The sequence below is a fragment of the Coregonus lavaretus genome (assembly GCF_964263955.1).
Source record: "Coregonus lavaretus genome assembly, chromosome: 31".
NCBI classification, from domain to species: domain Eukaryota; kingdom Metazoa; phylum Chordata; class Actinopteri; order Salmoniformes; family Salmonidae; genus Coregonus; species Coregonus lavaretus.
In genome coordinates, this window is record NC_140018.1 from 19,998,843 (window position 1) to 20,025,838 (window position 26,996).

Below are 26,996 nucleotides of genomic sequence, written 5' to 3' on the forward strand. Positions count from 1 at the left end.
ACTCGAGAGTCATGAGCCTTAGGGTGATGTCAGACCAGTGTTATGGACGTCATAACTTTGATCCTGTCTCTGGTTATCGTGGCTATTTCAGCGCATATTTTATTTGGGGGAAATTATACAAATGCTCCACCATGCATAAAAGGATGGATCCCCTGGTTTGGTGCGGCATTCGAGTTTGGGAAATCTCCTCTGACTTTCATCTCTCAAGCCAGAGATAAGGTAACGGTGGTTGGGCTATATGCTATTATAGCCTCATTTGATTGTTATTCTGAATATTACGTTTTCGACCCTATGACCTAATTGTTTATTTGTTCGAATGCTACAGATGTAAATTTGGCCCACATAATCTCTGAGTTGTAATGGTGTCAACATCAACCGTGTCTCACTTTGTGATATCGATGACAATTAAAGCTAGCTTCTGCATCCCTGTGTTATACTTTATCCATCCATCCATCCATCCCCCTCTCTCTCTCTCTCTCTCTCTCTCGCTTTCCCACTCACTCACTCACTCACTCACTCACTCACTCACTCACACACACACACACACACAAACACACAAATACTTTTTATTGATCAAACTTAGCCTTGCCAAATTCAGATAGGTCTATAGATATATAGATAGAGAATCATCAGCAGATATTAATGCCATGTGGATGTGGCTCCCTCTCATCTCAAGGCCGTGGGGCTCTCTTTCAAAGTCCAAGGTCTCTGGTCTCTTCAGGAGCTCACCTCAACCTGCTGAACTCTGTGGCACATAACGTTAGATACTGTATGAATGTGTAATAAACGAACTTGGTTTTTATTGCCACTAGTGTACTTGTTGCATTATCTCCCTAATTCATTAACTGCCTATATCAGCCATCAGCTTCAAGCAATGATGCCCCTTCCTAGAAGTCATGGAAGATAACACATGAGTGATACACCCTGACCCTATACACTCTGTGTGATGGTAGATTTGCTGCGCACATGGCAAGGCAAAATGCTGATATTGCCAAAAAAGTACATTCAATCAAGGAAGGCTGCCACATGCCAAGCTCAGTTCCACTGTAAAACTAGGAGCAGAATGTTGTACCAGACTGCCCACGGCCTTCTCAACTTTATCACTGTGCCCCAGATTTAGTGGGCTGTGTGATTTAGGCCTATTGAGTCCACTCAGCACAGTAATTTATGTAACTGGGCCTTGGGGAGCTAGTTAGCAGCATGCACTGACCCAGTTGATGCAAACCTTTGTGCAGGGAAATGACTGCTGTGCCAGGGGTTTTGTTATTGTGGAGGGGTGGCCAAGTTGTATGAATGGGGCATTCGAAGTCGCACACTATAGTTATTCAGATGAGCATTCCCGGGATATAGTGGCAGTTTGGTTGTTTTGTTGTTCAGCTGTGTGTTATTACTATGTTGTACTCATGTTTCAACCTGTTTCAACCTGTTTCATTGATCTAATGTCAAAGTTGATGCTGACAAACGCTGTCAGACTCCCTGATTAGGACTGTTGCTGCCATCAAGTTTTATCCATTTGTTGACATAATCTTGTACAGAAAAGAACACTACCAGGTCTGTTTTCTTATCAAGACAAAATTATAATGAACTCCCGAGTGGCACTGCATCGCAGTGCTAGCTGTGCCACTAGAGATCCTGGTTCGAATCCAGGCTCTGTCGTAGCCGGCCGCGACCGGGAGACCCATGGGGCAGCGCACAATTGGTCCAGGGTAGAGGAGGGAATGGCCGGCAGGGATGTAGCTCAGTTGGTAGAGCATGGCGTTTGCAACACCAGGGTTGTGGGTTCGATTATGAAAAATAAATAAAAATAATGTATGCACTCACTAACTGTAAGTCGCTCTGGATAAGAGTGTCTGCTAAATGACTAAAATGTAAAAATATTACAATTTGTATTTTCCAGTATGGACCTGTCTTCACTGTTGTCGCGGCTGGCAAGCGATTGACCTTTGTGACCCTTCATGAAGACTTCCACACATTTTTCATGTCCAAAGATGTGGATTTTGAGCAGGCAGTCCAAGAGCCTGTCCATAATACAGGTGGGGTTTTACTGTGTGTGTTAGAGTTTCCTGTGCTGAAACGTTAGTTCTGGAGCTGACACTGTTCTCCCATGACTTTGGCCTTCGCTGGTCCACCTGCCAGTGGTTTCAGCTTTCTCCCCATAGGTTCAGATTACTCAGCTGCCACATTTAACATCTGACTGGAAGTGTTTTTCAATTAGTTTTGTAGTAGTAATAAAAGATGACAATGTTTCTCTGTTTTTCTCTTATTTCAAGAGACATTAATGATCGATGGATTCTTGAAAGTGTCTTGCGAGTGTGTACTGAAAGATATATAACCTCTGTACATTATTAATGTTCTATCTATAGGCTCATAATAAATTATGAATAGACTATCTATTGTTGTACACTGATACTGACCAGCTCACTGACTGTTACAATAACAGAAGCTTCAAGCTGAATGGATTCAATTCACTTTACTTCAATTTAGTTATGTCCAAATGGGTTTAAAAGTGTAATGCGGACAACACAACAACAACACAATAGAAACATAACCAACAGCATAATACAGCAATGTGTTTCTCTCTCTGTAGCTTCCATCAGCAAGGAGAGTTTCTATAAGTTCCACCCAGCATGCAACACTCTGATCAAGGGCCGTCTGACCCCAGGCAACGTGGCCCAGCTGACTGACCACTTGTGTGAGGAGTTCAACGACCACCTGGAGACGCTGGGGGACCAGGGCTCCGGGGGACTCAATGAGCTGGTCAGGTAAACTATAGTGTCCCTGACTGTTTATTTGTTCATCCCTTATGGAGAGGAGGGAGAGGTATGAGTGTTCAGTACGTATGAAACTGGAAAACATTTAGAAAAACTAATGGAAGGAGTGCAATATGGATCACTGAAATTGGCTTATTAGGATTAGTGTTAGGTTAACTAGCATTAGAATACTGTAACTGGCTGTGCGCTGAGGTTGTTTTCATAAGGTTGATCTACCTCTGGCATGAGACTGTGTAGTCCTATGTACAGTATCCTTCTTTGATGAGTAATATACTGTAGGGTGGTGCCAATCCTTTATCCTGTCCACCACACCTATCGTTCAGGTGTCAGGAGTCATATTTCACAGCTGAAATAATATTACCTTCAGTGGAAGAACTACCTAAACCAAAATTTCTGGACTGACGGACATGACAGGAAAGAAGGAATGATGAAACAAGTTAGGAGATAAAGGACTGTTATGCACTTCTTACATTTGATTGGCTCATCATTTAACAGCATGGTCTGTTATGCACTATTACCCTGCTATTTCACACACGTATATCTCTGGTGATGATCATCACTCAGACAACTGTAGAACCATTTTATGTAAAAAAAGAAAAATAAATAACAAATGTATTATCTTTTTCCAATCTAATCCCTACACAGCAGTATCTAAAACCCTCTGACCAGACTGACCAGTAGCCTCTATAATAGTCATTGGCTCGTCTCTCCTCATGTTGGACAGGGCCGTAATGTACCCTGCTGTGATGAGTAACCTACTGGGGAAGTGTAACTCTCCAGGCAGTCCCTTTACCATGGAGCAGTTCAAGGAGAAGTTTGCCATCTACGACGAGGGCTTTGAGTACGGCTCCCAGCTACCAGACATGTTCCTCAGGTCTGTGTGGCACTGGTCTGGTTAGTCTGATAGTTAGTTCCTGTCTTCAAACTACTGTAGTAGTAGGCAGGTGAATGGGGTGGAATATACATTTCATTGTGTAAATTGCTTGTAATATAAGACAGTATAGATTTGACCAATATACTGTATATTTAAATTGTACCTCGGCCCTGGCTAATATTAGTTTGTTCACATGAAAAAATAAACAGATGAACCCAATTACCCCCACTGTTATGGAAGCAGTATAGAGTTTATTTACTAAGGACTATGTGCTCATAGCAAATCCCAGGAAATTGAGGGGAAAACCTCTGTGTTGAAATGTACAGTACAGTTGGCCTATCTCAGAATAAACAACACAGTCTGACCAGACTGTTGATTTAGGTAAAAAGACACCTTTATTGACATAGTGTGGTTGTGGTACTCATGTGAGGGTAAGGTACAAAGTAGCCTTGGAAACCAAGACTTCAATAGTCAAGTAAACGAGACAGGATTTTGAAAGGCTGGCCACGTGAGACTAGGTACAAGGCTACAGCACTGTATGTTTTCTAAATAGTTGTATTTTTGGGGTTAGGGAATGGGCCAGTTCCAAACGCTGGCTTCTGTCCCTATTGGGGAACATGGTGGTCAAAGCAGAGAATGATGAGACATCCAGTGAAACAGGCAACAGGGTGAGTCCTGTCTTTGAATAGAGAACAATACAGTTTTAAATGTTGGATGATTGTACTATGATTTTATTGAATGGATGATTCATTTGCATATTGGAAATGTGACATTTTGACATTGAGTCGTGTCTCATAACTCAACAGTTGGGGTCTAACATTAAGTCATTTTATTTTAATCATTTTGCCAAGGTTGTCTTCTGTAGATGGATGCAATGATAATTCTTTATGGGACGAGATGCACTTTTTACCCACCTTGACAGTTGTCCCAGTTAAGATATGAAACATATTGTCACTCATTCGTTGTCAGCCATAAAGATTCTCCATATCTCATCTTGATAAAGGCTTCTGATTGATAAAAGGTCATTGGAACATGTGAAACCTTTAAAATGAGCATCCAGATTCCAGAACAGCACCTGTCCCAGCCAGCTAAGATCGATAGCTGCTCACTTTTTATCTTACTGATGTTCCTGGCCTGCATACTGGTGTTATAACTTCTAGTTAGTGCAATATTTGTCTATATACACTGCTCAAAAAAATAAAGGGAACACTAAAATAACACATCCTAGATCTGAATGAATGAAATAATCTTATTAAATACTTTTTTCTTTACATAGTTGAATGTGCTGACAACAAAATCACACAAAAATTATCAATGGAAATCAAATGTATCAACCCATGGAGGTCTGGATTTGGAGTCACCCTCAAGATTAAAGTGGAAAACCACACTACAGGCTGATCCAACTTTGATGTAATGTCCTTAAAACAAGTCAAAATTAGGCTCAGTATTGTGTGTGGCCTCCACGTGCCTGTATGACCTCCCTACAACGCCTGGGCATGCTCCTGATGAGGTGGCGGATGGTCTCCTGAGGGATCTCCTCCCAGACCTGGACTAAAGCATCCGCCAACACCTGGACAGTCTGTGGTGCAACGTGGCGTTGGTGGATGGAGCGAGACATGATGTCCCAGATGTGCTCAATTGGATTCAGGTCTGGGGAACGGGCGGGCCAGTCCATAGCATCAATGCCTTCCTCTTGCAGGAACTTCTGACACACTCCAGCCACATGAGGTCTAGCATTTTATTTTAAGAATGTGAAATGTCAGAATAATAGTAGAGATAATGATTTATTTCAGCTTTTATTTCTTTCATCACGTTCCCAGTGGGTCAGAAGTTTACATACACTCAATTAGTATTTGGGAGCATTGCCTTTAAATTGTTTAACTTGGGTCTAGCATTGTCTTGCATTAGGAGGAACCCAGGGCCAACCGCACCAGCATATGGTCTCACAAGGGGTCTGAAGATCTCATCTCGGAACCTAATGGCAGTCAGGCTACCTCTGGCGAGCACATGGAGGGCTGTGCGGCCCCCCAAAGAAATGCCACCCCACACCATGACTGACCCACCGCCAAACCGGTCATGATGGAGGATGTTGCAGGCAGCAGAACGTTCTCCACGGCGTCTCCAGACTCTGTCACGTCTGTCACATGTGCTCAGTGTGAACCTGCTTTCATCTGTGAAGAGCACAGGGCGCCAGTGGCGAATTTGCCAATCTTGGTGTTCTCTGGCAAATGCCAAACGTCCTGCACGGTGTTGGGCTGTAAGCACAACCCCCACCTGTGGACGTCGGGCCCTCATAACACCCTCATGGAGTCTGTTTCTGACCGTTTGAGCAGACACATGCACATTTGTGGCCTGCTGGAGGTCATTTTGTAGGGCTCTGGCAGTGCTCCTCCTGCTCCTCCTTGCACAAAGGCGGAGGTAGCGGTCCTGCTGCTGGGTTGTTGCCCTCCTACGGCCTCCTCCACGTCTCCTGATGTACTGGCCTGTCTCCTGGTAGCGCCTCCATGCTCTGGACACTACGCTGACAGACACAGCAAACCTTCTTGCCACAGCTCGCATTGATGTGCCATCCTGGATAAGCTGCACTACCTGAGCCACTTGTGTGGGTTGTAGTCTCTGTCTCATGCTACCACTAGAGTGAAAGCACTGCCAGCATTCAAAAGTGACCAAAACATCAGCCAGGAAGCATAGGAACTGAGAAGTGGTCTGTGGTCACCACCTGCAAAACCCATCCTTTATTGGGGGTGTCTTGCTAATTGCCTATAATTTCCACCTGTTGTCTATTCCATTTGCACAACAGCATGTGAAATGTATTGTCAATCAGTGTTGATTCCTAAGTGGACAGTTTGATTTCACAGAAGTGTGATTGACTTGGAGTTACATTGTGTTGTTTAAGTGTTCCCTTTATTTTTTTAAGCAGTGTATATATCATATATATACATACAGTTGAAGTCGGAAGTTTACATACACCTTAGCCAAATACATTTAAACTCAGTTTTTCACAATTCCTAACATTTAATCCCAGTAAAAATTCCCTGTCTTAGGTCAGTTAGGATCACCACTTTATTTTAAGAATGTGAAATGTCAGAATAATAGTAGAGATAATGATTTATTTCAGCTTTTATTTCTTTCATCACGTTCCCAGTGGGCCAGAAGTTTACATACACTCAATTAGTATTTGGGAGCATTGCCTTTAAATTGTTTAACTTGGGTCAAACGTTTCGGGTAGCCTTCCACAAGCTTACCACAATAAGTTGGGTGAATTTTGGCCCATTCCTCCTGACAGAGCTGGTGTAACTGAGTCAGGATTGTAGGCTTCCTTGCTCGCACACGCTTTTTCAGTTCTGCCCACAAATGTTCTATAGGATTGAGGTCAGGGCTTTGTGATGGCCACTCCAATACCTTGACTTTGTTGTCCTTCAGCCATTTTGCCACAACTTTGGAAGTATGCTTGGGGTCATTGTCCATTTGGAAGGAACATTTGCGACCAAGCTTTAACTTCCTGACTGATGTCTTGAGATGTTGCTTCAATATATCCACATAATTTTCCTTCCTCTTGATGCCATCTATTTTGTGAAGTGCACCAGTCCCTCCTGAAGCAAAGCACCCCCACAGCATGATGCTGCCACCCACGTGCTTCACGGTTGGGATGGTGTTCTTCGGCTTGCAAGCACCCCCTTTTTCCTCCAAACATAACGATGGTCATTATGGCGAAACAGTTCTATTTTTGTTTCATCAGACCAGAGGACATTTCTCAAAAAAGTACGATCTTTGTCGCCATGTGCAGTTGCAAACCGTAGTCTGGCTTTTTTATGGCAGTTTTGGAGCAGTGGCTTCTTCCTTGCTGAGCGGCCTTTCAGGTTATGTCGATATAGGACTCGTTTTACTGTGGATGTAGATGCTTTTGTACCTGTTTCCCCCAGCATCTTCACAAGGTCCTTTGCTGTTGTTCTGGGATTGATTTGCACTTTTCGCACCAAAGTACGTTCATCTCTAGGAGACAGAACGTGGCTCCTTCCTGAGTGGTATGATGGCTGCGTGGTCCCATGGGGTTTATACTTGCAAACTATTGTTTGTACAGATGAACGTGGTACCTTCAGGCGTTTGGAAATTGCTCCCAAGGATGAACCAGACTTGTGGAGGTCTACAAATTTTTTTCTGAGGTCTTGGCTGATTTATTTTGATTTTCCCATGATGTCAAGCAAAGAGGCACTGAGTTTGAAGGTATGCCTTGAAATACATCCACAGGTACACCTCCAATTGACTCAAATGATGTCAATTAGCCTATCAGAAGCTTCTAAAGCCATGACATCATTTTATGGAATTTTCCAAGCTGTTTAAAGGCACAGTCAACTTAGTGTATGTAAACTTCTGACCCACTGGAATTGTGATACAGTGAATTAGAAGTGAAATAATCTGTCCGTAAACAATTGTTGGAAATATTACTTGTGTCATGCACAAAGTAGATGTCCTAACCTACTTGCCAAAACTATAGTTTATTAACAAGACATTTGTGGAGTGGTTGAAAAAATAGTTTTAATGACTCCAACCTAAGTGTATGTAAACTTCCGACTTCAACTGTATACAGTGGGGGAAAAAAGTATTTAGTCAGCCACCAATTGTGCAAGTTCTCCCACTTAAAAAGATGAGAGAGGCCTGTAATTTTCATCATAGGTACACGTCAACTATGACAGACAAATTGAGAGAAAGAAATCCAGAAAATCACATTGTAGGATTTTTAATGAATTTATTTGCAAATTATGGTGGAAAATAAGTATTTGGTCACCTACAAACAAGCAAGATTTCTGGCTCTCACAGACCTTCTTTAAGAGGCTCCTCTGTCCTCCACTCGTTACCTGTATTAATGGCACCTGTTTGAACTTGTTATCAGTATAAAAGACAACTGTCCACTTTCCTCAAACAGTCACACTCCAAACTCCACTATGGCCAAGACCAAAGAGCTGTCAAAGGACACCAGAAACAAAATTGTAGACCTGCACCAGGCTGGGAAGACTGAATCTGCAATAGGTAAGCAGCTTGGTTTGAAGAAATCAACTGTGGGAGCAATTATTAGGAAATGGAAGACATACAAGACCACTGATAATCTCCCTCGATCTGGGGCTCCACGCAAGATCTCACCCGTGGGGTCAAAATGATCACAAGAACGGTGAGCAAAAATCCCAGAACCACACGGGGGGACCTAGTGAATGACCTGCAGAGAGCTGGGACCAAAGTAACAAAGCCTACCATCAGTAACACACTACGCCGCCAGGGACTCAAATCCTGCAGTGCCAGACGTGTCCCCCTGCTTAAGCCAGTACATGTCCAGGCCCGTCTGAAGTTTGCTAGAGTGCATTTGGATGATCCAGAAGAGGATTGGGAGAATGTCATATGGTCCGATGAAACCAAAATAGAACTTTTTGGTAAAAACTCAACTCGTCGTGTTTGGAGGACAAAGAATGCTGAGTTGCATCCAAAGAACACCATACCTACTGTGAAGCATGGGAGTGGAAACATCATGCTTTGGGGCTGTTTTTCTGCAAAGGGACCAGGACGACTGATCCGTGTAAAGGAAAGAATGAATGGGGCCATGTATCGTGAGATTTTGAGTGAAAACCTCCTTCCAGCAGCAAGGGCATTGAAGATGAAACGTGGCTGGGTCTTTCAGCATGACAATGATCCCAAACACACCGCCCGGGCAACGAAGGAGTGGCTTCGTAAGAAGCATTTCAAGGTCCTGGAGTGGCCTAGCCAGTCTCCAGATCTCAACCCCATAGAAAATCTTTGGAGGGAGTTGAAAGTCCGTGTTGCCCAGCGACAGCCCCAAAACATCACTGCTCTAGAGGAGATCTGCATGGAGGAATGGGCCAAAATACCAGCAACAGTGTGTGAAAACCTTGTGAAGACTTACAGAAAACGTTTGACCTGTGTCATTGCCAACAAAGGGTATATAACAAAGTATTGAGAAACTTTTGTTATTGACCAAATACTTATTTTCCACCATAATTTGCAAATAAACTCATTAAAATCCTACAATGTGATTTTCTGGATTTTTTTTCTCATTTTGTCTGTCATAGTTGACGTGTACCTATGATGAAAATTACAGGCCTCTCTCATCTTTTTAAGTGGGAGAACTTGCACAATTGGTGGCTGACTAAATACTTTTTTTCCCCACTGTATATATAATATATATCTTGAATGTGTAACGATGACGATAGATACCATTGTATACTCGTATAGTGAAACTTCCAATGGGATTTAATGTATAAAGTCTGTTGTATTTAGCCTAACCTCATTGTAAATGATTGTATGTATGGCATTTTTGCAGACATTACTGCAACACCTTGTCACGTTAATCACAGATAAATTCCTGCCCAACTATGGATTACTGATGTTATGGGCATCGCTTGCCAACGCAATTCCAGTGAGTACTTTTAAAATCTTATCAATGATAACCAGGGGCATCATTTTTATGAATTAGATTCATGGTAGCTACTTTACACCTAGAGTGTAAAGTACGTATGTCAAGTATTCAGACCCCTTGACTTTTTCTACATTTTGTTACGTCACAGCCTTATTCTAAAAAACTCCTCATCAATATACACACGGAAATATCACATTTACATACAGTGAGGGAAAAAAGTATTTGATCCCCTGCTGATTTTGTACGTTTGCCCACTGACAAAGACATGATCAGTCTATAATTTTAATGGTAGGTTTATTTAAACAGTGAGAGACAGAATAACAACAACAAAATCCAGAAAAACGCATGTCAAAAATGTTATAAATTGATTTGCATTTTAATGAGGGAAATAAGTATTTGACCCCTCTGCAAAACATGACTTAGTACTTGGTGGCAAAACCCTTGTTGGCAATCACAGAGGTCAGACGTTTCTTGTAGTTGGCCACCAGGTTTGCACAGATTTTGTTCCACTCGTCTTTGCAGATCTTCTCCAAATCATTAAGGTTTCGAGGCTGACGTTTGGCAACTCGAACCTTCAGCTCCCTCCATAGATTTTCTATGGGATTAAGGTCTGGAGACTGGCTAGGCCACTCCAGGACCTTAATGTGCTTCTTCTTGAGCCACTCCTTTGTTGCCTTGGCCGTGTGTTTTGGGTCATTGTCATGCTGGAATACCCATCCACGACCCATTTTCAATGCCCTGGCTGAGGGAAGGAGGTTCTCACCCAAGATTTGACGGTACATGGCCCCGTCCATCGTCCCTTTGATGCGTTGAAGTTGTCCTGTCCCCTTAGCAGAAAAACACCCCAAAAGCATAATGTTTCCACCTCCATGTTTGACGGTGGGGATGGTGTTCTTGGGGTCATAGGCAGCATTCCTCCTCCTGCAAACACGGCGAATTGAGTTGATGCCAAAGAGCTAGATTTTGGTCTCATCTGACCACAACACTTTCACCCAGTTCTCCTCTGAATCATTCAGATGTTCATTGGCAAACTTCAGATGGCCCTGTATATGTGCTTTCTTGAGCAGGGGGACCTTGCGGGCGCTGCAGGATTTCAGTCCTTCACGGCGTAGTGTGTTACCAATTGTTTTCTTGGTGACTATGGTCCCAGCTGCCTTGAGATCATTGACAATATCCTCCCGTGTAGTTCTGGGCTGATTCCTCACCGTTCTCATGATCATTGCAACTCCACGAGGTGAGATCTTGCATGGAGCCCCAGGCCAAGGGAGATTGACAGTTCTTTTGTGTTTCTTCCATTTGCGAATAATCGCACCAACTGTTGTCACCTTCTCACCAAGCTGCTTGGCGATGGTCTTGTAGCCCATTCCAGCCTTGTGTAGGTCTACAATCTTGTCCCTGACATTCTTGGAGAGCTCTTTGGTCTTGGCCATGGTGGAGAGTTTGGAATCTGATTGATTGATTGCTTCTGTGGACAGGTGTCTTTTATACAGGTAACAAGCTGAGATTAGGAGCACTTCGTTTAAGAGTGTGCTCCTAATCTCAGCTCGTTACCTGTATAAAAGACACCTGGGAGCCAGAAATCTTTCTGATTGAGAGGGGGTCAAATACTTATTTCCCTCATTAAAATGCAAATCAATTTATAAACATTTTTACATGCGCTTTTCTGGATTTTTTTATTGTTATTCTGTCTCTCACTGTTCAAATAAACCTACCATTAAAATTATAGACTGATCATTTCTTTGTCAGTGGGCAAACATACAAAATCAGCAGGGGATCAAATACTTTTCTCCCTCACTGTAAGTATTCAGACCCTTTACTCAGTACTTTGTTGAAGCACCTTTGGCAGCGATTACAGCCTCAAGTGTTCTTGGGTATGACGATAAAATGTGGCACACCTGTATTTGGGGAGTTTCTCCCATTCTTCTCTGCAGTTCCTCTCAATCTCTGTCAGGTTGGATGGGGAGCGTCGTTGCGCAGCTATTTTCAGGTCTCTCCAGAGATGTTTGATCGGGTTCAAGTCCGGGCTCTGGCTGGGCCACTCAAGGACATTCAGAGACTTGTCCCGAAACCACTCCTGCGTTGTCTTGGCTGTGTGCTTATGGTCGTTGTCCTGTTGGAAGGTGAACCTTCGCCCCAGTCTGAGGTCCTGAGTGCTCTGGAGCAGTTTTTCATCAAGGATCTCTCTGTACTTTGCTCCGTTCATCTTTCCCTCGATCCTGACTAGTCTCCCAGTCCCTGCCGTTGAAAAACATCCCCACAGCATGATGCTGCCACCACCATGCTCCACTGTAGGGATGGTGCCAGGTTTCTTCCAGACGTGACACTTAGCATTCAGGCCAAAGAGTTCAATCTTGGTTTCATCAGACCAGAGAATCTTGTTTCTCATTGTCTGAGAGTCCTTTAGGTGCCTTTGGCAAACTCCAAGCGGGCTGTCATGTGCCTTTTACTGAGGTGTGGCTTCCGTCTGTCCACTCTACCATAAATGCCTGATTGGTGGAGTGCTGCAGAGATGGTTGTGCTTCTGGAAGGTTCTCCCATCTACACAGAGGAACTCTGGAGCTCTGTCAGAGTGACCATCGGGTTCTTGGTCACCTCCCTGACCAAGGCCCTTCTCCCCCTATTGCTCAGTTTGGCCGGCTCTAGGAAGAGTCTTGGTGGTTCCAAACTTCTTCAATTTAAGAATGATGGAGGCCACTGTGTTCTTGGGGACCTTCAATGTTGCAGAATTTTTTGGTACCCTTCCCCAGATCTGTGCCTCGACACAATCCTATCTCAGAGCTCTATGGACAATAATTTCGACCTCACTGCTTGATTTCTGCTCTGACATGCACTGTCAACTGTGGGACCTTATATAGACAGGTGTGTGCCTTTCCAATTCATTTCCAATCAATTGAATTTACCACAGATGGACTCCAATCAAGTTGTAGAAACATCTCAAGGATGATCAATGGAAACAGGATGCACCTGAGCTCAGTTTCGAGTCTCATAGCAAAGGGTCTGAATACTTATGTAAATAAGGTATTTCTGTTTTTATTTTTATTATACATTTGCAAAAATGTCTAAAAACCTGTTTTCACTTTGTCATTATGGGGTATTGTGTGTAGATTGATGAGGAAAAATGTTTATTTAATCCATTTTAGAATAAGTCTGTAACGTAACAAAATGTGGAAAATGGGAAGGGGTCTGAATACCTTCCGAATGCACTGTACATCACCTGAGTTTTTCATCTGTCAGATACGGTAGTTAATTGGCATTTAAACTGGTTTGATTGGAGATATCATAATTATATTTGATATAAAATGTCTTTGTTGTTTAGATTACCTTCTGGGCTGTAGCCTTCATCTTGTCCAATCCCACGGTTTACCAGACAGCCATGGAGCAGATCAATGCAGCATTCAAAGAACAAGGTGTGAACTATAGTACACTATCTCTCCTCTGTTTTATAGCCTCCCGCTGACACATGCCCCATTAGCTAATCTAATCTGCTGTACAGTTTGTGAGGTCCTGATGACCTGGGGTAAATTGGGCTATGGTGGTAATGATGAATGAATGAAAGATCTATGTGCCATTTGACAGTGTGGCTTGGATGAGTAAACTTATGGCTGCTTCTCAGCATTAAATTATGGTGTTTTTTCCCCTAGTGTTAACATGACTGGAAATCTTAACAGATGAAGCAGTACAGTAATTTTACCACATTGTCTCTCCATCTGATCTCACTTCAGTCTCTGACTATTTCACTGTAGAGCCCCCAGTCCAGTTCTTAAACCCTTTAGCCGTATCCTTATTCTATTCCTCCTCTGTTCCTCTGGTGATGTAGAGGTTAACCCAGGCCCTGTAGCCCCCAGTATCACTCCTACTCCCCAGGCGCTATCATTTGTTGACTTCTGTAACCGTAAAAGCCTTGTTAACATCAGAAGCCTCCTCCCTAAGTTTGAGTTATTCACTACGTTAGCACACTCCGCCAACCCTGATGTTCTAGCAGTGTCTGAATCCTGGCTTAGGAAGGCCACCAAAAACTCTGAAATGTCCATCCCCAACTACAACATTTTTTGTCTAGATAGAACTGCCAAAGGGGACGGAGTTGCAATCTACTGTAGAGATAGCCTGCAGAGCTCTATCATACTATCCAGGTCTGTGCCCAAACTGTTTGAGCTTCTACTTTTAAAAAAATCCACCTTTCCAGAAATAAGTCTCTCACTGTTGCTGCTTGCTACAGAGCACCCTCAGCCCCCAGCTGTGCCCTGGACACCATATGTGAATTGATTTTCCCCCATCTATCCTCAGAGTTCGTACAGCTTTGGTGACCTAAACTGGGATATGCTTAACACCCCGGCCATCCTACAATCTAAACTAGATGCCCTCAATCTCACATAAATTATCAAGGAACCTGCCAGGTACAACCCTAAATCCGTTAACATGGGCACCCTCATAGATATCACCCTGACTAATTTACCCTCTAAATACACCTCCGCTGTCTTCAACCAGGATCTCAGCGATCACTGCCTCATTGCCTGCATCCGTAACGGGTCCGCGGTCAAACGACCACCCCTCATCAATGTCAAACGCTCCCTAAAACACTTTAGCGAGCAGGCCTTTCTAATTGACCTGGCCCGGGTATCCTGGATGGATATTGACCTCATTCCGTTAGTAGAGGATGCCTGGTTGTTCTTTAAAAGTGCTTTCCTCTCCATCTTAAATAAGCATGCCCCGTTCAAAAAATTCAGAACTAAGAACAGATATAGCCCCTGGTTCACCCCAGACTTGACTGCCCTTGACCAGCACAAAAACATACTGTGGCGTACTGCATTAGCATCGAACAGCCCCCGCGATATGCAACTTTTCAGGGAAGTCAGGAACCAATATACACAATCAGTTAGGAAAGCAAAGGCTAGCTTTTTCAAACAGAAATTTGCATCCTGTAGCACTAACTCCAAAAGGTTTTGGGACACTGTAAAGTCCATGGAGAATAAGAGCACCTCCTCCCAGCTGCCCACTGCACTGAGGCTAGGAAACACTGTCACCACCGATAAATCTACGATAATCGAGAATTTCAACAAGCATTTTTCTATGGCTGGCCATGCTTTCCACCTGGCTACCCCTACCCCGGCCACCAGCTCTGCACCCTCCGCTGCAACTTGCCCATGCCCCCCCCGCTTCACCTTCACCCAAATTCAGACAGCTGATGTTCTGAAAGAGCTGCAAAATCTGGACCCCTACAAATCAGCTGGGCTAGACAATCTGGACCCTTTCTTTCTAAAATGAGCCGCCGAAATTGTCGCAACCCCTATTACTAGCCTGTTCAACCTCTCTTTCGTATCGTCTGAGATCCCCAGAGATTAGAAAGCTGCCGCGGTCATCCCCCTCTTCAAAGGGGGTGACACTCTAGATCCAAACTGTTACAGACCTATATCCATCCTGCCCTGCCTTTCGAAAGTATTTGAAAGCCAAGTTAACAAACAGATCACCGACCATTTCGAATCCCACCGTACCTTCTCCGCTATGCAATCTGGTTTCCGAGCTGGTCATGGGTGCACCTCAGCCACGCTCAAGGTCCTAAACGATATTATAACCGCGATCGATAAAAGACAGGACTGTGCAGCCGTCTTCATTGACCTGGCCAAGGCTTTCGACTGTCAATCACTGCATTCTTATTGGCAGACTATATAGCCTTGGTTTCTCAAATGACTGCCTCGCCTGGTTCACCAACTACTTCTCAGATAGAGTTCAATGTGTCAAATCGGAGGGCCTGTTGTCTGGACCTCTGGCAGTCTCTATGGGGGTGCCACAGGGTTCAATTCTCGGGCTGACTCTATTCTCTGTGTATATCAATGATGTCGCTCTTGCTGCTGGTGACTCTCAGATCCACCTCTACGCAGACGACACCATTTTGTATACATCTGGCCCTTTATTGGACACTGTGTTAACAAACTTCCAAACGAGCTTCAATGCCATACAACACTCCTTCCGTAGCCACCAACTGCTCTTAAACACTAGTAAAACTAAATGCATGCTCTTCAATCGAACGCTGCTTGCACCGCCCGCCCGACTAGAATCACTACTCTCGGCGGGTCTGACTTAGAATACCTAGGTCTGTCTTAGAATACCTAGGTGTCTGGTTAGACCGTAAACTCTCCTTCCAGACTCACATTAAGCATCTCCAATCCAAAGTTAAATCTAGAATCGGCTTCCTATTTCGCAACAAAGCCTCCTTCACTCTTGCTGCCAAACATGCCCTCGTAAAACGGACTATCCTACCGATCCTTGACTTCGGCGATGTCATTTACAAAATAGCCTCCAACACTCTACTCAGCAAATTGGATGTAGTCTATCACAGTGCCATCCGTTTTCACCAAAGCCCCATATACTACCCACCATTGTGACCTGTACGCTCTCGTTGGCTGGCCCTCACTACATATTCGTCGCCAAACCCACTAGCTCCAGGTCATCTATAAATCACTGCTAGGCAAATCCCCGCCTTATTTTAGCTCATTGGTCACCATAGCAACACCCACCCATAGTATGCGCTCCAGCAGGTATAGCTCACTGGTCATCCCCAAAGCCAACACCTCCTTTGGCCGCCATTCCTTCCAGTTCTCTGCTGCCATTGACTGGAACGAACTGCAAAAATCTCTGAAGCTGGAGACTCTTATCTCCCTCACTAACTTTAAGCATCAGTAGTCAGAGCACCTTACCGATCACTGCACCTGTACACAGCCCATCTGTAATTAGCCCACCCAACTACCTCATCCCCATATTGTTATTTATTTTGCTCATTTGCACCCCAGTATCTCTATTTGCACATGATCTTCTGCACATGTATCATTCCAGTGTTAATACTAAATTGTAATTATTTTGCATTATGGCCTATTTATTGCCTTACCTCCATAACTTACTACATTTGCACACACTGTATATATATTTTCTATTGTGTTATTGACTGTTCGTTTTTGTTTATCCCATATGTAACTCTGTGTTGTTGTTGTTTTTATCGCACTGCTTTGCTTTATCTTGGCCAGGTCGCAGTTGTAAATGAGAACTTGTTCTCAACTGGCTTACCTGGTTAAATAAAGGTGAAATAAATAAAAAATAAATAAACCTCCAGTAGGTGTCAGCAGTAGCTCAACAATCACCTGGCACACTTTTAAAGGCAGAAATCCTGTTTTTAGGGAGTTATAATGATTATGCTCAGTGGTTTCAGTAATCTGAGAAGGGACTATATTCATGTCATAGTAATTAAGTGAATTTTCAATAATCAACCCCTTTGAGACTTTCAATTATACTTACAGTGCCAGTCAAAAGTTTGGACACACCTGCTCATTTACATTTTTACATTTACATTTTAGTCATTTAGCAGATGCTCTTATCCAGAGCGACTTACAGTTAGTGAATGCATAATTTTTTTTGGGGGGGGTTGTTTTTTTCATACTGGCCCCCCGTGGGAAACGAACCCACATCCCTGCCGGCCAAACCCTCCCCTACCTTGGACGACGCTGGACCAATTGTGCGCCGCCCATGTGTCTCCCGGTCGAGGCCGGCCTCATTCATCCAGGGTTTTTCTTTATTTTGACTATTTTCTACATTGTAGAATAATAGTGAAGACATCAAAACTATGAAATAACACGTATGGAATCATGTAGTAACCAAAAAAGTGTTAAACAAATCAAAATATCCACCCTTTGCCTTGATGACAGCATTGCACACATTTGGCATTCTCTCAACCAGCTTCACCTGGAATGCTTTTCCAACAGTCTTGAAGGAGTTCCCACATATGCTGAACACTTGTTGGCTGCTTTTCCTTCAATCTGCGGTCTGACCCATCTCAATTGGGTTGAGGTCGGGGGATTGTGGAGGCCAGGTCATCTGATGCAGCACTCCATCACTCTCCTTCTTGGTCAAATAGCCCTTACACAGCATGGAGGTGTGTTGGGTCATTGTCCTGTTGAAAAACAAATGATAGTCCCACTAAGCCCAAACCAGATGGGATGGAGTATCACTGCAGAATGCTATGGTAGCCATGCTGGTTAAGTGTGCCTTGAATTCTAAATAAATCACAGACAGTGTCACCAGCAAAGCACCACCACACTCTAACACCTCCTCCTCCATGCTTTACGGTGGGAAATACACATGCGGAGATCATCTGCTCACCCACACCGTGTCTCACAAAGCCACGGCGGTTGGAACCAAAAATCTCCAATTTGGACTCCAGACCAAAGGACACATTTCCACCGGTCTAATGTCCATTGCTCGTGTTTCTTGGCCCAAACAAGTCTCATCTTGTTATTGGTGTTTATTTGGTCTGCAATTTCTGAGGCTGGCAACTCTAATGAACTTATCCTCTGCAGCAGCGGTAACTCTGGGTCTTCCATTCATGTGGCGGTCCTCATGAGAGCCAGTTTCATCATAGCGCTTGATGGGTTTTGCGACTGCACTTGAATAAACTTTTTTTAAAGTTCTTGAAATGTTCTGTATTGACTGACCTTCATGTCTTACGGTAATGATGGACGCTTGTTTCTCTTTGCTTATTTGAGCTGTTCTTGTCATAATATGGATTAGTTTTTTTACCAAATAGGGCTGTCGTCTGTATACCCCCCTACCTTGTCACATCACAACTGATTGGCTCAAACGCATTAAGAAGGAAATAAATTCCACAAATTCACTTTAAGAAGGCACAACTGTTAATTTACTTTTAAGTCATTTAGCAGACACTCTTATCCAGAGCGACTTACAGTTAGTGAGTGCATACATTATTATCATTTTTCATATAGGCCCCCCGTGGGAATCGAACCCACAACTCTGCCGTTGCAAACGTCCATGCTCTACTAACTGAGCTACATCCCTGCTGGCCATTCCCTCCCCTACCCTGGGCCAATTGTGCGCCGCCCCATGGGTCTCCCGGTCGCGGCCGGCTATGACAGAGCCTGGATTCGAATCAGGATCTCTAGTGGCACAGCTAGCACTGCGCCACTTCAATAATTAATTGAAATGCATTCCAGGTGACTATCTTATGAAGCTGGTTGAGAGAATGCCAAGAGTGTGCAAAGCTGTCATCAAGGCAAGGGGTGGCTATTTGAGGAATCTCAAATATAAAATATATTTTGATTTGTTTTAACACATTTTTGGTTACTACATGATTCCATATGTGCTTTTCATAGTTTTGATGTCTTCACTATTATTCTACAATGTAAAAAATAGTACATATAAATAAAAACCCTTGAATGAGTAGCTGTGTCCAAACTTTTGACTGGTAGTGTACATATGCATATCTCCTAATGAAATCCCACCGAATCCTAATGGGTCTGATATCTAATAATACCTTCTCAGTGATGCATACTGAAACAGCACAGGTTATTCTCATAAGCTCAGTGGTAGACGGTTGTATCTTATCAGTAGGTGTGTGGGAGTGTGTGTGTATCTCACCACGTGTGTGTGTTCGTCCCACCGTGTGTGTGTCCATGACAGACACCAGGAAGACCAGGGTGACCGCTGAAGAGCTGCAACAGATGCCCTATGTGAAGTGGTGCATCCTGGAAGCCATCCGGCTTCGGGCCCCTGGAGCCATCACACGCAGGGTGGTCCGACCCCTCAGGATACAGGTGGGCCTCCTGACCCCCGATAGACTCTGAAATAAGCTTTTTCAAGCCTCTACATCCCCTCAAAGTCAACCCTTAATTTCCATAAATTGTACAGTACAGCATATGTAAAGTGGTGTGCATTCTTCTCTTCCAGAACTACATCATTCCACCAGGGGACTTGTTAATGGTGTCTCCTTACTGGGCCCATCGGAACCCACAGTACTTCCCTGAACCAGAGGAGTTCAAACCTGTAAGTAGTAGACCTACCATATTTACCTTAAATGATATGGGATAGGATACCTAGTCAGTTGGACAACTGAATGCATTCAATTGAAATGTGTCTTCTGCATTTAACCCAACTTCTCTGAATCAGAGAGGTGCAGGGGGCTGCCTTAATCAACATCCACGCCCAGGAAGCAGTGGGTTAACTGCCTTGCTCAGGAGCAGAACGACAGAGTTTTGCCTAGTCAGCTCAGGGATTCGATCCAGCAACCTTTCGGTTACTGGCCCAACGCTCCTACACGCCAGGCTACCTACCCAACTTGGTGGGGCACAGTAAATACATGGAAAGGGAGTGAGTTGTATATTTTAGGACACACACAACCCCCCTTCACACACAAGAGTTGTTGCTGTAGTATGTCTTTTGCATTTTTCATGCCTGTGTCTGTGTGTGTGTCTGGCCTCCATTTTATCAGCCTCCCGTGAGAGCCGGGCCGGAGCGTGCGTCAGCGCAGGCCTCCGACAGAGTTCTAATATAAAATGAATGACACACTTGGCGTTGTGGGGGGTTTGGGGACATGACATTTATCACCGCAATTAACCTCTACTGTTGGTTAGTATCCCCCTACCTGCAGACAGAAGAAATGCACTTGTGTTTTCCACAGGAGTGCATTCCAGGGTCACCGACTATCTCTCCCTCACTCTTCTCTCTTAAAAAGAGACTAAATATTTCAATCACCACATGCCTACGCTGCTGCAGTATACATTGACTTTCTAAGTTTGAGAGCATTGGTAAATAATGCTATTTCTCCTCCTGCTGCAACAGTGCGGATGAGGGTGCTTGAAAACCAGGGCACGTATTTAGCCACTTTACATTTTCCGGAGAGGAGAGCTTTATTTCTGTTTCTGTGACATGACAGAGTAGGTCAATGGTCTGGGTTGTGAGGTAAACTGCAGCAATGGTCAGAGACTGCAGGCGGTTTAGTGAGTCAATGCCTTTTATCATCTTCAGTGAGGTTCGTATGTTTTGCTATGAAAGGGGTTGAGTGAATAACCTATAGTAGCCCCTTGGGTCTATACAATAGTCTATGGTTTGTGACGCATAATTGGTTGTGGACCATAATGCTATGTAATAACCGCCAACTCCAGGTTAGAAACAGTAGCCTTACTAGTATTTTCTTATGACACACTGTGAAATTGGTGGACAATTGCGCTTTGGAACACGACTTCCAATCTTTAAGTACAGCAGAGAATCATTCAGATTATTTGAAATGACTGGTTGAAATCCATTCACTGCTCTCAATGTAAAATGAAAACATTCAAAGGAATCCAAACTTCCCTGTTCATGTGGTTTAAAATAGTATAGGTCTGCCTGAAGCCCTTTGCTAGGATATAAATAAAGCTGATGTTTTTTCTAAAATAAAATCTCTTCTCTCTTCCCACAGGAACGATGGGAGAAGGCAAATTTAGTAAAGAATGTCTTCTTGGAAGGGTTTGTGGCATTTGGAGGAGGCCGAAACCAGTGCCCAGGAAGGTTAGAAAAACAGACATTATGGTTTTATCTTCAGAACACACACTAGAGTAGCTACTACCATCCTGGTAGTATCCGTTCGCCCAATAACTTCCAAATCCAGCTAAGTAGTATTGAATCTGTCAAAGACACTGAATAAGGCTTTGCGTTGGCACCAAATGGGTATTTAGAGGTATTGTATTGGATATGGCTTCCATGTTTGATTTTGGGGGCGTTTTTTTTTGTAGGCTATTCTAGCCCAATTTTGCACCAGTAAAATAAGCATTGAAAGCTATTTGTAAAGATCAATATCACACAGACCACAGGCGTATTATGTGGGTACTACAGTATTATTATTGCTGGTGTGTCTTACCCAGTCCTCCAGCCTCCTGCTGTGTCTGTCAGTGTCTCTGAGGAGTTGGCTGGCTTGGGGCTCTGGGTTTGTATAGTTTGTATGGCTGTGCTGTGTTGTTGCCCCTGAATGTCACTCCTCGGGTCCACTGGGGTCCTGACTGGGACATCAGCGGTGGCCCAGAGGACAGAGCGGCCGGGTGTGGCCAGGGGGGGCGGTGTGACGTAAGTAGGAAAAAGATCAGGGCATGTTCCCAGCTGCACAGCAGGATCAAAGACACGGGCGTACTGTAGAGTGGGACTGACCTGTGACCCCTTTCTCTAGGACACACACAGACACATAGTCATACACTATGCATATTTAGACATGCTGAAAGATACCAGTCAAATTAAAGGTACAGTACCAGTCAAAAGTTTGGACACACCTACTCATTCAAGGGTTTTTCTTAATTTTTACTATTTTCTACATTGTATAATAATAGTGAAGACAACAAAAATATGAAATAACACATATGGAATCGTGTAGTAACCAAGAAAGTGTTAAAACAAATCAAAATATATTTTATATTTGAGATTCTTCAAATAGCCACCCTTTGCCTTGATGACAGCTTTGCACACTCTTGGCATTCTCTCAACCAGCTTCACCTGGAATGCTTTTCCAACAGTCTTGAAGGAGTTCCCACATATGCTGAGCACTTGTTGACTGCTTTTCCTTCACTCTGCCATCCGACTCAACCCAATCCATCTCAATTGGGTTGAGGTCGGGGGATTGTGGAGGCCATGTCATCTGATGCAGCACTCCATCACTCTCCTTCTTGGTAAAATAGCCCTTACACAGCCTGGAGGTGTGTTGGGTCATTGTCCTGTTGAAAAATAAATGATAGTCCCACTAAGCTCAAACCAGATGGGATGGCGTATCGCTGCAGAATGCTGTGGTAGCCATGCTGGTTAAGTGTGCCTTGAATTCTAAATAAATCACAGACTGTGTCACCGGCAAAGCACCCCCACACCATAACACCTCCTCCTCCATGCTTTACGGTGGGAACTACACATGCGGAGATCATCCGTTCACCCACACCGCGTCTCACAAAGACACGCCGGTTGGAACCAAAAATCTCAAATTTGGACTCCAGACCAAAGGACAAATTTCCACCAGTCTAACGTCCATTGCTCGTGTTTCTTGGCCCAAGCAAGTCTCTTCTTATTATTTGTGTCCTTTAGTAGTGGTTTCTTTGCAGCAATTCGACCATGAAGGCCTGATTCACACAGTCCCCTCTGAACAGTTGATGTTGAGATGTGTCTGTGACTTGAACTCTGTGAAGCATTTTGAAATTGTTTAACACTTTTTTGGTTACTACATGATTTCATATGTGTTATTTCATAGTTTTGATGTCTTCATTATTATTCTACAATGTAAAAAATAGTAAAAATTAAGAAAAATCCTTGAATGAGTAGGTGTGTCCAAACTTTTGACTGGTACTGTATCTGCCGTCCTTGAATATGTGCCTCTGTATTAACTCAAACAGAGAAAGTATGCTTTGTCAGTTGCACTGAGCAAACAGGCTACAAAGTAAGCCTTTGCGTTGGCCCACTAGCGCTCACACACCACAGAGTCTCATTGTCATGCTGGAGCTAGCATCCTGCATCTCAGTGGTTAATTCACACAGGAGGCTGCTGAAATTATCACTAAGCCACGGTACAGCGGCGGGAGGGAGGGGAGGGGAGGGGAGGGGAGGGGAGGGGAGGGGGGAGAGAGGCACAGAAATAACTATGGGGAGCATGCCGTGTATGACACTCCCATATTTCATTCTTCCCATCCACCAATCCAGTCTAGTTTGATTCTGATGATTTTAGGAGATAGGCCTTATGTCTGCATCACTGACACAATGCCCCGGTATGGCTCACAACAGTCACAGGGTGCTACTGAAGCAGTCTTCAAGGTTATGATCACTAATAAAGACCAGCACACAGCTTTTTCTTAAATCCTCTCTGCTGCTATTCTCTTTACTTCTTTACTTTTCCCTAAAACCCTGTTTGTTTTTCTCTCGCTCACTCTCTTTTTCAATCTCTCTCTCTTGTCGGAGCATTGTGCTGTTTCAGCAGTGAATGTAAATATAAGAGAGGTCAAATTTGAGCACCAGTACCTACACCTTTCATTTCCTCTCTTCTCGTTGTGACAGCTCTGGGCTAGCCGGGAATGGCACCTCCATTGTGTCTGATAACCTGCTGAAATGCTAGCAAAGATAGTGCCTCAAAGGAGAGTGTCTCTCAGTAAGAGAGATGGAAGAAAAGGATGACTGGATCCTATTACATTACCTTGAGTGTCTGTTACTCTCTCTGTGTCTGAGCTTACTGTTGTGTTTGTTAGATTAGTTTGATATCACCATTTTTTGTTGTTTGTTTTTGGAGGAATGAACATGTTAATCAAGTGTTTTTAATTGTATCAACAGGTGGTATGCCATAATGGAACTCCACATGTTTGTTGCCTTGATTCTCTTCAAATATGATTTCACTTTCATGGACCCGTTGCCTAAACCTGTAAGTTTGGAGACCAGTTTCTCATTTTATGGGTCTTTGAAAACATACATTAATTTAAATACTAATATTGAAGTCTCTGAAGTGAAATACTGTAGTGTACCACTACCAATTACTTCATATCTGCAACATATGCAACACCCAATTCCCCTCTGTGAAAAAGTAATTGCCCCCTTACACTCAATAACTGGTTGTGCCACCTTTAGCTGCAATGACTCCAACCAAATGCTTCCTGTAGTTGTTGATCAGTCTCTCACATCGCTGTGGAGGAATTTTGGCCCACTCTTCCATGCAGAACTGCTTTAACTCAGTGACGTGTGGGTTTTCAAGCATGAACTGCTCGTTTCAAGTCCTGCCACAACATCTCAATTGGGATTAGGTCTGGACTTTGACTAGGCCATTCCAAAACTTCCAATTTGTTGCTTTTTAGCAATTTTCATGTAGACTTGATTGTGTGTTTTGGATCATTGTCTTGCTGCATGACCCAGCTGCGCTTCAGCTTCAGCTCACAGACGGATGGTCTGACATTCTCCTGTAGAATTCTCTGATACAGAGCAGAATTCATGGTTCCTTCTATTAAGGCAAGTCGTCCAGGTCCTGAGGCAGCAAAGCATCCCCAAACCATCACACCACCACCACCATGCTTGACCTTTGGTATGATGTTCTTACTGTGGAATGCAGAGTTTGGTTTTCGCCAGGCATTACTGGAACCATGTCGTCCAAAAAGTTATACTTTTGAATCATCTGTCCATCGAACGTTCTTCCAAGAGTCTTGATGATCATCCAGGTGCTTTTTGGCAAACTTGAGTCAACTTTTTGGACGAGATGGGTCCCATTATGCCTGGCGAAAACCAAACACTTCATTCCACAGTAAGAACATCATACCAAAGGTCAAGCATGGTGGTGGTGGTGTGATGGTTTGGGGATGCTTTGCTGCCTCAGGACCTGGACGACTTGCCTTAATAGAAGGAACCATGAATTCTGTTCTGTATCAGAGAATTCTACAGGAGAATGTCAGACCATCCGTCTGTGAGCTGAAGCTGAAGCGCAGCTGGGTCATGCAGCAAGACAATGATCCAAAACACACAATCAAGTCTACATGAAAATTGCTAAAAAGCAACAAATTGGAAGTTTTGGAATGGCCTAGTCAAAGTCCAGACCTAATCCCAATTGAGATGTTGTGGCAGGACTTGAAACGAGCAGTTCATGCTTGAAAACCCACACGTCACTGAGTTAAAGCAGTTCTGCATGGAAGAGTGGGCCAAAATTCATCCACAGCGATGTGAGAGACTGATCAACAACTACAGGAAGCATTTGGTTGGAGTCATTGCAGCTAAAGGTGGCACAACCAGTTATTGAGTGTAAGGGGGCAATTACTTTTTTCACACAGGGGAATTGGGTGTTGCATAACTTTGTTTATGAAATAAATATGTAATTGTTGTGTTATTTGTTCACTTATGTTCCCTTTATCGAATATTAGGTTTTGGTTGAAGATCTGATAACATTCAGTATCACAAATTTACAAAAGTAGAGAAAATTAGAAAGGGGGCAAATACTTTTTCATAGCACTGTATACTTTTCTCCTCTCTCCAGAGCAATCTCCATCTGGTAGGGACCCAGCAGCCTGAGACCCCCTGCACAGTGCAGTACAGACACCGGTAGAGCTGCCCTGCCCTGCCACACAAGGGCACTGTGCTCTACAATCCTGCCCAAACACCTGCTAAAAATAAAACAGAGAAGTTGATGGTTTTATCAATGGAGCTACTTTCAGGAAGTTATTTATTTTAAAAAGAGCTTAGTAAAAAAAGTTATAATATTTTAAAGCACTTATCTAGCACTTATATAATGATACTACTTCTGAAAAGGCAGGAGATGGTGGTACCATCTTCAAATGATGTAATAATTTCCCTTTTTATTATTTTCACCCCACCAAGAGTGTTTCTAACCCCACATCATCCCTTCCTGCCCAGTCCAACACCTGATTATATATTTGTACAGACATTGATCAGTATTTTGTGATGTAATAGAATATAAGAGTATCTGTATTATCCGATAGATTCTGACCCACACAGAAAATATTCACTGCACATGGCATCAGTATGAAACCTCTATTGTCTTTATGCACTGTGTTATTACTATGTACTGACCATCTTATCTATGGCATCATCATATGGCATCATACCTCACTTTATGAATACAGTCCGTGGTTGCTTTGCCTCAATATAGGCCTACTATAACTGGGTTGTCTTAATAAAGGGTTAAATAAAATAAATAAAGACAGTGATATTTTTACACCATATAATGTAGCCTTAAGTTTGTCTCTTATTTCTACTAGTATAGACCATCTCAAGGCCAGCCTGCTCTTAGATGCCCGAAACAAATACAAACTATTCTGAAGTGTGAAATCAGTGTGCGTGCATATTGATGTAATTGTAGCCTAGTACAAAATAATGTTCATCGATCGGCCCATGAGATTGTCAGTGATGGCCATTAGTGGACAGTGGTATATTCTAATAGGTATGGATCTGTCAGGTCACAGGTTTATACTTGTTTACAAGAGGAAATATGTCTGCCTAATGAAATGGTCCTATTGATGTGGGAGAACAGTGAGGAAGATAGAGTTTGATTAAGGTTAGAAAGTTAGGCTACTGGACACACTTGAATGTTTTATGTGACAGACCATATTTTTTAATTTTTTTATTAATACATTATTGATAGATAGCGTGTATTCATTCATGCA

At 43.4% G+C, this 26,996-nt stretch overlaps 1 protein-coding gene across 1 annotated transcript; it reads left to right on the plus strand.

The window, feature by feature from the left end:
• cyp39a1 (cytochrome P450, family 39, subfamily A, polypeptide 1) lies at positions 1–26,552 on the plus strand. The gene is made up of 12 exons (XM_084149243.1): positions 1–219; positions 1,898–2,033; positions 2,588–2,762; positions 3,496–3,645; positions 4,217–4,313; positions 9,974–10,069; positions 13,386–13,476; positions 19,529–19,662; positions 19,796–19,891; positions 21,306–21,394; positions 24,172–24,259; positions 25,850–26,552. The coding sequence occupies exons 1-12, from the start codon at positions 43–45 to the stop codon at positions 25,916–25,918; spliced, it is 1,398 nt and encodes a 465-aa protein (XP_084005369.1). The 5' UTR covers positions 1–42; the 3' UTR covers positions 25,919–26,552.
• The last annotated feature ends 444 nt before the right edge of the window (positions 26,553–26,996 follow it).